The 14,589-nt window shown below is 39.8% G+C and overlaps 1 protein-coding gene across 7 annotated transcripts in view; it reads right to left on the bottom strand.

The window, feature by feature from the left end:
• LOC125454018 (bile salt export pump) overlaps window positions 1-13,630 on the bottom strand; it is a 104,257-nt gene extending 90,627 nt beyond the window's left edge. For 3 of the 7 annotated variants that reach the window (XM_059647351.1, XM_059647349.1, XM_059647344.1), the window contains exons 1-3: window positions 13,471-13,584; window positions 13,313-13,361; window positions 8,197-8,315 (exon numbers count right to left, since the gene is read on the bottom strand). In XM_059647351.1, coding sequence (XP_059503334.1) covers window positions 8,197-8,272 — 76 coding nt within the window. In that variant the 5' untranslated portion in view covers window positions 8,273-8,315; window positions 13,313-13,361; window positions 13,471-13,584. Of the gene's footprint in view, window positions 1-8,196; window positions 8,316-13,312; window positions 13,362-13,470 lie in introns of those variants that run through there. The other 4 variants (XM_059647346.1, XM_059647345.1, XM_059647347.1 and 1 more) reach the window with 4 other exon arrangements.
• Between the last annotated feature and the right edge of the window lie 959 nt (window positions 13,631-14,589).

A 14,589-nucleotide genomic window follows, 5' to 3' on the forward strand; every position in this document is an offset into this window, starting at 1 on the left:
GTGCTAACCACTGAGCCACTGTGCCATCCCATTAGAAGAAGCAAGTTCAATTCTGAGGGGTATTAACACAGTAGATGTTAGTGGCATAGGCCTCTGATGATAGAATCTAGAACTAGAATCCAAAGCTTTGGGATTATGACCAGCGTGGATTAATTGAACTGAACGATTTGTTTCCGTGCTGCGTGACTGAATGACTCTATTACTAGAAGACGTAACAAAACAAACAAAGAAGCAAAGAAACCTACAGCACAGGAACAGGCTCTTCGGCCCTCCAAGCCTGCGCCGATCAAGATCCTCTGTCTAACCTGTCATCTATTTTCTAACAGTCTGTGTCCATTTGCTCCCTGCCCATCCATGTACCTGTCCAAATATATCTTAAAAGACGTTAACGTGTCTGCGTCTACCACCTCCGCTGGCAACGCATTCCAGGCGCCCACCACCCTCTGTGTAAAGAACTTTCCACGCATATCTCCCTTAAACTTTCCTCCTCTCACTTTGAACTCCTAGTATTTGAGTCCCCCACTCTGGGAAAAAGCTTTTTGCTATCCACCCTGTCTATACCCCTCATGATTTTGTAGACCTCAATCAGGTCCCCCCTCAATCTCCGTCTTTCTAATGAAAATAATCCTAATCTAGTCAGCCTCTCTTCATAGCTAGATTCAACCTCTCTTCATAGCGTAGTATAACAATAATTGGGCTCTGATTTAAGCTGGCAATGTTGGGGCATCCCATAGCCAGAGGTGGCATACGATGACTGACTGTGGATTTTAGTTGGTATACATTTGGTAGAGAAGGCATTAAGCTGCAGCAACAGAATTAGATTGCCTAGTTCAGCATTAAAGTGAGATTGTAAGTAAGGATAATGGTAGATTTGAGAAGAAGATAAATCCAAGGTAATAAGGTCTAGGCAGAACAATGAATCTTACAAATTAATATACAAGGAGTTCTGTACAAACCATAGTTGCAGATGCCTATCAGAGACAGTCTGATGAGACATGTTTAGGAACTGATAGTCCAAAGTTTGTAGTTTGGTAAGAATTAAAAGAAAAATATGATGCCACAATAACAGAGGCAAAATAAATTAAAAGAAAAATGAGATTATGTTTTGTAAAATCCTAGGAGGTCAGAGAAGTTCATTGAACTGTGAAAGTGAATGCATTTCTGTCTTAGATGGTGTCTTATTATGTAAGAGAGTTAGTGCAGAAATATTTAGAGTAGGGTCAGTAAATTTAATCCTAGAAAACAGCATGTGAATAAAATGAGTTACAGTTGCAGCTGCAAGATTGAAGGGGTAGTGTTTACTTGACCTTCCAAACTCAGGATGGACAGAAGCTGCTCACAACTCATTGGCTAAAAAATGCTAACTTTTGGATCCTAATCATATAATATATGTTATACATAACATATTATATGTTATATATAGTTATATATAACTATCTCTTTATTTTATAAGTTGTATAGCAATTAGTGGGAATCAGTATCTTTTTGTATTGCCTGTGATTGGGAAAGTAGGAAATATAAGATGAGTAACAGAATTTGATAGGGAAAGCAATGAATACAATGAAGAACAGAATTCAAATAGTCCTAAGAGATCAATAAGTCTGGCAAATGCCATTACCATTAACACTGGAATGGAAATTAATGACATAATTTGTAAGATCCCAAGACCTGGTAAACATCACGAGATTGTGGGGAACCTAGGGCTGCCCATAAAGATATCCATCATTGATCATGGCTAATAATCATATCATTGTTGCATGTAATTATTATAGTGCAAAATGTATAAAAATACAGTACTTGTCTGGGAGGGCCAGAGTATTCAGTGGACACTGTTCGAAGAACCTGTCCCATACTGCATGGTAAAAGAGCTCTGAAAAATGATCGATTGCATTACTAAACATGGAACTCTTAGACTCCTCATTGTCACCTGTCCTCAATAATTGTCACTGTGAAAAGGGTAATTCACTGGCCATTATTGATTACTTGGGCCTATTTGTGTGAATATGTTTCGTATTAGTAAAGGGCAAACTCCAAGGTCAGTTTCAGCTATAAGTTGCAGTATAGAAAGAGATGGGAGAGGAAGGAATTGTGCTGTGTTCAGTAGACAATCAATGGACCAATAGTTTGCAGCAGGAAGACTTCAGTCCCAAAGCAGGATGGGTAAGGGAGATTCTGCACTGGGGTGGTGTTGAATTCCACAGCAGGGTCCCTGGATGGAAAAGCACACTAAGTGAAGCATAAGACTGCGGCAGCTGGAAAGAAATCACGTATAAGGACAAAGGTAAAATAATATGGAGCCTGGAGGCGTCATTGGTTCAAAGTGTATTGGATTGCAATCAGAAGCTGATAATAAATACGATCAGCAGGGATTATGACCCGATTACCCCAACACCAAAGCAGAAATCTTGGTGGAATGGGCATGGAAAAGATAAATATGTGAAGGTGGTTGTAATTCTGACAGCCCTCATCAAATATATGGCCAGTCAGAGATGGAAACAGCAAGGGTGGCAGCTCACAGATATGAGAGTTTAAAACCACAAGGACGGATAGTTGCCATAGTAGAGGACATCTACTATTCTGCTGCACTTAGAGGGTGGTTAGGGTGATGGCGTTGACTAGAATGCGTTAGAAGATGAAGCGAACACATTCCAATATAGGAATAATAATGAGTGGGATGACCTACCACACTACGAATCAAAAAGACCTGTACTAATAGCTCGTCTGTGGGCTGTAGTTAAACGTTGAAGAGGTAGACAGGCAAATCCACAGAAGAGGAACAAAGCTCACCTCGAACTTTTTACCCCAGCAGACAGGCAAGTGTTATTGAACAAATTGACCAAATGATTAAAACTTATTGGAACTCCACAAAGTCAATTAGTTTGCAAACAGAGTAGTAAAAAGAAATTAGAAACAAAGAATATAAGGCCTTAAAAGAATTAGCACTTTGGGCTCATATGGATTTAAAAGAGAAACTCTTTGGTCAGCAGATATTTATCACAGCCAAGATTTATGGAGGCAAAACTCCCTTTTTGTGACTGTGTGCTATATAACCATAGGTTCTAAAATGTGGATCTATTGCCCATCTCATTCTCTTCATGAGCAAAGAGTAAACAAAAAGTTAAAAACTGAGATCATAAGAAAGTAAGAAAGTATTCATAAGAGAGAGAGAGGCCAGTTGTCCCTAAACTAAATGTTAATTCTTTGTGATTTGATTTGTATGCAACTTGAATCGTTGGTTGTTGATGTTCTCTTGTGTAATATGTCTCTGGAACTTGGGATCTGGAGATACGTTGAGTTTATTTTACATTTGGGAGGTGTATGGTCATTTCAAAGTGTGGTGTGTGCCTAGATCAGTGTGGAACATGTATGGCTTGGTGTAAATTCCTTTTGAGGAATTAGCAGTAGTCATGTAAAAGAGAAACTTGCTATGAAATGTTGATTTTGAATTGGCTTCTTAAAACATGCGAAACCTTTACCTCTTGCAATTGGTTGCAGTCGATTAAAATTAATGGAAGAAGAAAAAATTAAGTCAAAAAACGTTAATTTTAATCAAAATACATCATCTCTTCCTTCCACAACATAATGTACTATTCGTGTTGTGTTTAGTTTGAGGAAAGAGGTAAATGTAAAATTTCACAATCTTAATGTTTAAGTTGTCATGTTTGGAGTTTCATTTTCTGGTCAGAGTGAACTTCCAAATATTATTTTAACACATTGCTTGGGTGGTGGTAGATGTAGAGAGAAACATGATGGCAGGTGAGCAGATTTCTGGTAGACACTCATCCCATGTAGCAGAATTAAAAGCCCTGACAGCAGCACTGAAATTAGTCAGGGCTCATAGAGTCAATAAATACACAGATGGTCAGTATGCTTTTGGGGTAGTACACGATTATATGATCACTAGACCTCAGCAAGGATATGTCACTTTGTCCAGTGGCCACATACAACATGAAGAGCAGGTTAAAGATTTGGTGAAAGCAGCTAAATTGCCTCATGGAACAGCAGTAATTAAGATTAAAGCACAGCAGAAGGTGTAAACCCCACAAAAACAGGGTAATAAGTACACAGATAAGGCAGCTAAATTCCATACTGAAACAGCACAGACATTTGAGGATTTTGATTTGATTGAATTTATTGTAGTCACATGTACCTAATTACAGTGAAAAGCTTTATTTTGCGAGCAGTACAGGCATATCACAGCAAACAAGGATATACAGATCATAGGGTGCTTAGACAGAGTGAGGCATACAATTACGGCTGCATAGGAGGTACACAAAGCAAGATCAACATTAACAGCATCAATGTTATTGAAGTTAAAAGAGGTCCTTCAGGGTTCTAATAACAGCAGGGAAGAAGCTGTTCTTGAACCTGTTTCTGAGATAGTAGGAACTGCAGATGCTTGAGAATCTGAGATAACAAGGTGTAGACTGGATGAACGCGGCAGGCCAAGCAGCATCAGAGAAGCAGGAATACTGCCGTTCCTGCTCCTCTGATACCGCTTGGCCTGCTGTGTTCATCTAGCTCTACACCTTGTTCTTGAACCTGTCAGTCCATGTGTTCAAGTTTCTGCACCTGTAGCAGCAGAAGATGCACAGATCATAAGCAATTATCAGGACCAAAGGAAAATGAGTCAGTTGAATGAGATGTCTCTCAGTTATTCTGAGTGCCATTGAGATTTTGAAAATCCCTTAGGATACAACTAATTTCATAATTGAACCATTCTCAAAAACAACACAAGGCACAAATGTGTACAACTTATATGAGCTGGTTCTTGATGATGATCAATACTAACTACGCAATGATCAATTACAACTAGACATGCAACAGGTGCCCGACTGGATATCGGGCAATCAGTGGGAGAAATGGGTCAGGGAGAAGACACCTCTGTACACATCTGGAGTTTAACCCTTGCTTTTAGAGTACTGGGTGCATGTGATGATGATAATGGGGGACACTCCATAGGAGTAGTGCTACACTTAAATACGGTCAACCATACCTATCACTTAAGGAAAGTCCACAATGTAGACAAGCACCATGAGGGGACTTGGATATTGCCAAAAAGACCCCCAACTATAGAGTTATAAAGAGGTGAATGGACTTGTCACAGTGTCATTGTGAAGGGGATCACTGGGCATGCCCAGAGGTACTGACTAGATAAAAGCTTTGACTCTTATGAGAATTGCACACTGTCTGTTTTACCAGTGAGTAAAAAGTCTTTTCTGCAGAAAACCCTAGTTGGATCAGCTTATTATTTAGCTTCAGCGGCCAGCCATTATTGCAAAGGGTCAAAACAGTGTCCTCTGTTGGGACATAACATTGCCATAAGAAATATAACTGGGGACATTAGTTAACAAATTTTACTGATGTTAGAGAAAGACTTGTGCTTCAGGACGATCTTGAGGTCCACCACGCAGACACAGGCCAAGAGATATTACAGGATGTCACTGCTAAACTGCCACCTATTCCTCACCCGTCAGCTGATTGGGTTGACAACATTAAGAAGGCTAAAGAAATCATCCACAAGTGGTCTGAACACATCAAGGAAATCAAAGTCCATGTAGATCAACCAGCCGAGAGCCTGAGAGAGTCCAGTTTGTGTGGCCAAGTGTGGGACGGGGGCCTGAATACACAAATCCATTCCTGGATTCACATTGTATCTCAGGTGGTGGCATTGATACAGCATGATGTATTATTTAGTGCCGATCGTACTAATTTGCCTTGCTAAAAGACAGTTCCTGAAGTGGAAGAATTGATGACTGAGGTTGGAAGAACAGATACTAGTATAAGAATTGAGTATTCCTTAAGATGTCGGCCAGCTAGGCACATAGGCCAAGGACCAAAAGGTGGTGTTGTTAGGGCAGCCCATGGCCAGAGGTGGCACAAGATAGCTGCCTGTGAATTTTTAGTTGGTACACATTTGGCAGAGAAAATTCTCAGTGCAGTAACAGAATTAGATTGCCTAGTTCAACATTAAAGTGAGATCATAAGTAAGGATAATGGTAGATTTGAGAAGAATATAAATCCAGGGTAGTAAGGTCTAGGCAGAACAATGAATCTTACAAATTAATATATAAGGAGTTCTGTACAAACCACAGTTGCAGATGTCTGTAAAAGACAGTCAGGTAAGACATGTCTGCGAACAGACAGCCTGAAGTTTGTATTTTAGGAAGAATTAAAAGAAAATTGTGATCCCACAATAACAGAGACAAATGATAAGTTAAAAGGAAAATGAGATTATGTTTCGTAAAACTCTAGCAGTTCAGACAATTTCATTGTATTGTGGAAGTGATTGTGTTTCTGTCTTAAGATGGTGTCTTCAGATGATGTCTTATTAATTGAAAGAGTTAGTATAGAAATATTTAGAGTAGAGTCAGTAAATTTCATCTGAGAAGACAGCATACGAATAGAATGAGTTATTGTTGCAGGTTCAAGACAGAGGGCCATGTTTATCCAATATTCCAAGATAATGATGGAGAGAGGCCCCTCACAACTCATTGGCTAAAGAATTATAATATTAGGTGTAACCATATAATTTTATTTCTAGCTAACTCTACATTAGAACTCATACTGTGAATATTACAGCAATTTGTAGGAACTAGCATCTTTTTGTATCTCCTTTGGTTAGGAAAGTAGGAAATATAAGACGAGTAAGAGAATATGATAAGGATAGCAATGAATACAATGAATAACAGAATTAAAACAGTCCTTAGCCTGGTAAATGTCCAGGAAGGAGTATAACCATTAACCTTGGAATGGAAATGAAGGGGGTACATTGTAAGATCCCATGGTTTGATGATTTGATGATAATGATGTTTTGTAAACATCACGCGATCATGGGGAATGTAGGACTGTCCATAGAGATGTCCATCACTGGCCATGTGTTTACAGGATTGGATGTATAGATTGAGAGGACATAGCTAACAATGATATCGATGTTGCATGTAATTATTATAACACGAAACAGATAAAAACTCTGTCCTTGACTGAGATGCCCAGAGGATTCAGTGGACACAGTTCCAAGAACCTCTCCCATGCTGCATGCTAAAAGAACTTTGAGTAAAGATCGATTGTGCTGCTAAACATGGAACTCAAGATTCTTATAGAACATAGAACATAGAACAGTACAGCACAATACATGCCCTTCAGTCCATGATGTTGTGCAAAACTTTTACCCAAAACCTAAGGTCTATCTAACCTCCACCACTACCTTATATTATCATCTGTATGCCTATGTAATAGCCGCTTGAATGCCCCTAATGAAGCTGACTCCACTACCCTCTCCGGCAATGCATTCCACGCCCCTACTACACTCTAAGTAAAGAGACTACCTCTGACGTCTCCCTGATATCTACCTCCTTTCACTTTAAAACTATGTCCCCTCATAAATCGCTACCCCCACCCCAGGAAAAAGTCTCTGGCTGTCTACTCTATCTATACCTCTGATCATTTTAATACCTCTATCAAGTCAACTCTCATCCTTTGTCATTCTAAAGAGAAAAGCCCTGGTCCTCTCAACCTTTCCTCGTAAGACCTTCCGTCCGTTCCAGGCAACATCCAGGTAAATCTCTTCTGTACCTTTTCCAATGCTTCCACATCTTTCCTGTAAATTTTTTGACATCTGATTCCAACAGAGATGAGGTGGTATCAGTGATAATGGGAACTGCAGATGCTGGAGAATCCAAGGTAACAAAGTGTGGAGCTGGATGAACACAGCAGGCCAAGCAGCATCTCAGGAGCACAAAAGCTGACGTTTCAGGCCTAGACCCTTCATCAGAGAGGTGGAATTTCTTTTCCCAGAGAGTTGAGAGTCATTTGAATTTTCCTGTAGAGCTGTGAGGGCTGAATTGTTGAATATTATCATACTAAATTACACTGATGTTCTGTTCATAAAGAAGTTAAGAGTTATGGGGGACAGGCAGGAAAATGGAGCTAAGATTAAAAATAGATTGGCTATGATCTCATTGAGTGGTGGAACAAGGCTTAATGGGTCAAATGGATTTTGCCTGCTCCTGTTCCTTATATCTTATGACCACGGAAATTCTCCTCCAAAATTAAACAAAAACAATAGAAAAAATGTCAGCAACATAGTTAACGTTCACAGACTTTTAAAATTAAAGGATGCATTTTTTCTAAGAATTGCTGATTAATCATATTTTTAATGGACATAAGGAAGTTACTTCTAAAAGATTTTGTTACCTTGGTATTCAGATTCAAATGCCTTATTGTCTTCTCCAAGTGTTTGAAAGCGACGCAGGACAACAGAGCTTGACATTTTCTAAATGCTTGCTTTCACAGGATATTGAACTCTTGATTTACTGAAAACAGCAAGAAAACATTTAAGCATATTTACTAAGATTTTCATACCAAGGAAACAGCTGGAAAACAGTGTTTGACTATAAACAAGTTTGACTATTACAACATAATTCTAGATAATCATCAATGGTTATATTTCTGACTGAATACACGAGCAACAGATATTTTCACATTCTGGTAATTTAAAACCCACTAAGCAAAGCACAGAAGTGTATGGGTTGAAGTATATATTTTCTGAAAATGTGGTTTAGTCACTGAGAGTGAAAGGAGCAAAGTAGTCAGTACAAACAGCTAAGTAACCACTTAACAAAGATAAAATTCATTCATCCGGCTATTATGCACCGGAAATTGTTAGAGAATAGCACAATGAAATATATAAAAAATGATTTTGTTTGTGCCAAAACTGAATGGTATCTACTGTAAGAATGAATTTTGTAAGGATTTTTGTAGGGAACACCACCCACAAAAATGCAAAGGGGATAATGGGTGGCACGGTGGCTCAGTGGTTAGCACTGCAGCCTCACAGCAGCAGGGACCTGGGCTTGATTCCACCCTCAGGCGACTGTCTGTGTGGAGTTTGTATGTTCTCCCCGTGTCTGTGTGAGTTTCCTCTGGGTGCTCCAGTTTCCTCCCACAGTCCAAAGATGTGCCGTCTAGGTGGACTGGCCGTGCTAAATTGCCCGTAGTGTTCAGGGGTGTGTGGGTTATAGGGGGATGGGTCTGGGTGGGATGCTTCAAGGGGCAGTGTGGACTTGTTGGGCCGAAGGGCCTGTTTCCACACAGTAGGGAATCTAATCATGACAAAAATGGCATATTTTTTATAGAAATAGCTTGGCCAATTTTAATTGCCTTTACCAAGAGCAGTCTGAAAATGGCATCATATGACCTATAGTCTCATTTTGCTGATTCTCAAGTTGCTGTCATCTTAGGTAGACTTAAAAGTTGGGTGGCTAGATTTTGAGAATTCAAAACTGGGACTCATTAAAAAGTCATAGAAAGCTGGGCTCCATGATGATTGACTCGCAGAGTAACATGGCATCTTCGGAATATATCCAACAAGATTTTGTAAAACTATTCTGTAGATCATTTAAAAGGCATCATCAGTAATGGATCTATTGTCACCAGAAAGACAGTGGCAAGTGTCTTGATGACACTGGGTGGGAGAGGGATTAGGAATACAGGTCTGCCATAATGTAATGGATGCCTACAGGAAGAAAGGTAAATTTTCTCACAGGTTTTCTCACCAGAGGCCTAGTTTATGTCTGCAAAAGGTACTGACATATAATTCCTGATAGCAAAGTGAAATCGTAGTTTTTTTTTATAATGAGAAACAGAAGGTTCCCTGGTCCTGTATCAAGCCCATGACTGTTGTTTAAATGCAGAGGCTGTTCTTTACTGCAGGGTATCTGTATGAATGATTGTAAAAATGAAAGATTTTCTAAATGACAATAATAGTAATAAAATGGCTGAACTAACAGGGTGTCTTGGAAGGGAATTAGGAGATCAGAGAGTACATCAAATTTCTGGCCATTATCATTAATCTAAACAAGAATCATAGACATAATAATATGGTACTTACTGCTGCTTACAGACCTATATATTGACACATCCAGACAGTGATGTTATATAGTCAATAAAGAACAATTATTTTAAACCTTTTAGTGCTCCTTCCCTGAGTCAAGACAGCTACATCAACCCACAGAGTAAAATGTTCCACTTTTCTATGTTTAGCTGTGATACAGGGGGTCACCAATACTCAAAGAATGTCCTAAAATCTCCAGAAATTAAAGATCAGTCTCCAGGACACTAAAATGACTAACATAACAGCTATGTTTAAAAGGGACAGAGGCAGAAGATGAAAAATTATAGGCCAGTTAGCCAGACCTCAGTTGCTGGGAAAGATTTTAGAGTCGAAGAGAAAGTCACGCCTGAAAAATGTTAGAATTCTTTGAGGCAGTAACAAATAAGTTAGACTAGACAAAGGAGAGCCAATGGATATGATCTAATCATATTTCCAGAAGGCCTTTGACAAGGTGCCTTACAGGAGGATGCTAAGTAAGATGAGCCCATGGTGAAAGGAGCACGGTACTGGCATGGATAGAGGGTTGACTGACTGGCAGAAAGCAGAGAGACGGAAAAAGGAAACATTTACAGATTGGCAGCCGGTGACTAGTGGAGTTCACAGGAGCCAGTGTTTTGACTACCATTATTTAAGTTATCCATTAATGATCTAATTGAGGGCATTGTTGCTTAGTTTCCAGATGACACAAAGACAATTAGAAGGGCAGGTAGTGGTGAGGGAGTGGGGAGGCTGCAAAAGTACTTGCCCAGGTTCAGAGAGTTGGCGAAGAAGAAGCAGATGGAGTACAATGTGGGAAAATGCAAGGTAATTCACTTTAGTCTGAAGAATAGAGATGCAGACTATTTTCTAAATGGGGGAATGCTTTGGAAATCTGAAGCACAGCGGGACTTAGAGAATCCTGAACAAGGATTCCTTAAAGTTAGCATGAAGGTTAGGAATGCATGTGCACTGTTATCATTTATTTTGAGAGCAGAGATGTACTGTTGCAGATGCATAAGGCACTGATCAGACTGCGTTTGGAATATTGTGAGCAGTTTTGAACCCTGTACGTCAGGAAAGATGTGTTGACCTTGGAGGGGCTCCAGAAAAGGTTCACAAGAATGATCTAAGGGATGAAGTGTTTGACAAATGAGGAGCAGTTGATGTCTCTGAGTCTATAGCCGATGGAGTTGAGAGGAATAGAGAGGGATCTAATTAAAACGTGCAGAATATTCAGACGCCTGGATAGAGTGGATGTCAAGAAGATGCTCCCACTAGTTGTAGAGAGTAGGACCCAATGGCGCAGTCTCAGAGTGAATGGATGACTCTTTAGAAATGAGATAAGGAGAAATTTCTTCAACCAAAGGTTGGTGACTCTGTGTAACTTAATGCCATAGAAGGCTGTGCAGGTTAAGTCATTGCGTATGTTTATGGCAAATATAGATAGATTCTTGATCAGCAAGAGGATCAAATGTTATGGCATGAAGGTGGGAAAATGGGATTGCGAAACATATCAGCATTGATCGAATTGTGGAACAGATGCAATAGGCTGGATGGCCTAATTTTGCTCCCATATCTTATGATTTTATCCTGGAGATAAGTCATAACACTATTGAAAAAGATATTATTTTGGTCAATTTCTTTGAATGCGTTTTTTTTTCCAGCAGTTCAGAGATGTTATTACATAGCCCTGGAACAGTCAGTCTTGAAACCAGGCCTCTTGACTCAGAGATGGGTGTATTACTGTTATACCACAAGAGCAAACAGATATAGAAATTGCAAATGAGGAAAATAAGGCTGTTTCGTGTGTCAGTCAAATGTCATCCAATTAGTTAATGATGGTTTTTGTGGGAAGGCAGTGCACCTAATGGATGAATTTGTTGGCTGGATAATGTTGGGGGGGGGTGAGGGGGTTGCAATGGGGAAGGATGTCATGTGATGGTCAAATTGACATGCTCGATTTTTAGTTCCTATTGTTGCACCTTCAATCTTCATGCCTGCACTTGATGGCTCATTTCCTCTACATTCAAAATGGACAGATAATGCCTTAAAAAGTGCTTATTTTATTGGAACAAGTGATTGAGTCTATGTTTGTCATTTCACATCATGGTTTACCGTTCTTAGTTGTTTCCAAGGTGAAATGCATAGATGAGCTGACACCAGTTTGTGTTGCTATTGCAATCCAGCTTGGATAATTCATAGAATCCCTACAGTGTGGAAGCAGGCCATACCAAGCAGGCCATTTGGCCCATCAAATCCATACTGACCCTCTGAACAGCATCCCAGCAGATGCACCAGCATACCCAATCCCTGAAACACTGCATTTACCATGGCTAACCCACCTAGCCTGCACAACCTGGACACAATGGGGCAATATAGCATGGCCAATCCACATAACCTGCACACCTTTAGACTGTGGGAGGAAACTCATGCATACATGGGGAGAATGTGCAAACCCCACATACACAGTTGCCAAAGGCTGGAATCAGATCTGGGTCCCTGGTGCTGTGAAGAAGCAGTGCGAACTGCTCTGAGACAGCATGAGGCAGTGCTAAAGGAGGGAGTGGTCAAGGGTCCACCCCCTCACCCCATTCCACTGAATTCTTCGGTTTGTTTGATGTTCTGACAAGAATCATTTTCTCTTCCTTTCCGGCTACAATAATTCACAGATGCTCACACCCCTCTGGATCATCCTAACTCTTCCTTTCCCACGACTCCATCTTTTCTCCTAATACCTCCACTTGTTGGTTATTTACTATTCCTTTGACTTCCCACTCCCTGATACTGAGTTTTTCATACTGAGCAAAAACTTTGTTTTATGGCTCTGCAACCCCACCTCAATGAATGTTGGGCTTGACATGACATTGAACTCTTCTTCCATCACCTCCCTCTCCACGCCCATTTCTTGGGACTGGAGTCCTGTTCCCATCCCACAGACCCCTTCATCCACTTCGAACAGTTTCCCTCTACCTGGGCCTCTACTGCTGGCCTTTTGTCTGCATTTAGAGCTGCCAGTGCAACATTGTTTGCCTTAATTTCTCTGACATCCCTCCTACTTAGTCGAACCTACTTCCTCTGAACTGGCTGCACTCCGTGCTTTCCGACACTGCCCTGACATTGCTGTCAAGCCTACCAACTAGGGTAGTGTTGTCATTATCTGGTGTACTGACTCTACATTGTGAATCTGCAGTTCCAGCTCTCAGACATCTCTGCCTGCTTCACCTCATCTGGGGATTCCCTTGTCCCCACTGACTCCAAGCTTGGAGTCCCCCAGCCCTGCACAGCTTGCTTCTAACTTTTTTCTTGTTTGCTAAAATTAATGGAAATCGATTTTACGTATTCATCAGAAAGAAAAATACTGCAATAATTTACACGTTAGGGCACTTATGCTTTCATACAGTAGAGAATTATTGTTCTACTAAGTAAATCATTTCTAACCTGATAAGTCTGTTCCTTTGTCAACACTGCGACGCATTTACAAAACTTACTGAAAATACAAGAAATGATCCACACATATAGTAAGAATAAACTTAATTGATATGTTTGTCAAAATAATGTAATAAATGTTATTACCGTGATTGTTAAAATGAACTTACCTTGAACAATACTGTCATGCATTTGGATAACTGTTCTGCTATGCAACCTGTTTAACATACCTGATTCGTTTAATGCAGAAAACAGACAACAGATTCGCTCTGCATGGCTTCTTCAGCTATGGTTTGTAGCTTTGCTGATCTGCTTTACTACTTTGGAAACAAGTAACCAATGGCTTCAAAGTTTTAATAATTAATCTTCACCTGCCAAAAGGTGAAGGTAAATGACTGCAAGTTTATTGTATCCAATCGGTCAATGATATTTTGCAAGTCCGGTCAGTGGTAAATAATTACAAACACATGTGCACAGTCAGCTGGTAATAAAAAGAACTTCCAACAGTTAATATGCCTCTAATAGATCCATTCATTTTCAATTTTGATACTTTTCCTGACGTTAACACAATCAGTAAATTTTCAACACAGTATTATTTTTACACAGGCAATGTGAGTTACTGTTAGGAATAAATAATTATCACCACAGATTTTAAGTAAAATAAGTTTTAATTCAATGTTAAAACTATGAGAAATAAGAAAAATAACGTGACCGAAACAAAACTTATATGTATCAATATTTTCTTAAAGTTTGTACTACTGCTAAAAATAGCATATGTTTAGAAAAGCTCATTATTAACAAATGTGCCAGAGAAATGGCCCCACACTCAAGAGATTTCTGATATTTGTGTGCAGTGTGCGGTGACAACTGTGTTTTGACACCAAATATATTCAACACATTCATCAGTAACTTTTTCAAACATAAAACATATCCACAAATGAATGATAGAACATAGAACATAGAACTTTACAGCACAGTACAGGCCCTTCGGCTCTCGATGTTGTACCGACCTGTCGTACCGATCTCAAGCCCATCTAACCTACACTATTCCATGTACGTCCATATGCTTATCCAATGACGACTTAAATGTACCTAAAGTTGGCAAATCTACTACCGTTGCAGGCAAAGCGTTCCATTCCCTTACTACTCTCTGAGTAAAGAAACTACCTCTGACATCTGTCCTATATCTTTCACCCCTCAATTTAAAGCTATGCCCCCTCGTGCTCGCCGTCACCATCCAAGGAAAAAGGCTCTCCCTATCCACCCTATCTAGCCCTCTGATTATTTTA

This window comes from Stegostoma tigrinum, chromosome 7 (genome assembly GCF_030684315.1).
Source record: "Stegostoma tigrinum isolate sSteTig4 chromosome 7, sSteTig4.hap1, whole genome shotgun sequence".
Lineage (NCBI taxonomy): Eukaryota > Metazoa > Chordata > Chondrichthyes > Orectolobiformes > Stegostomatidae > Stegostoma > Stegostoma tigrinum.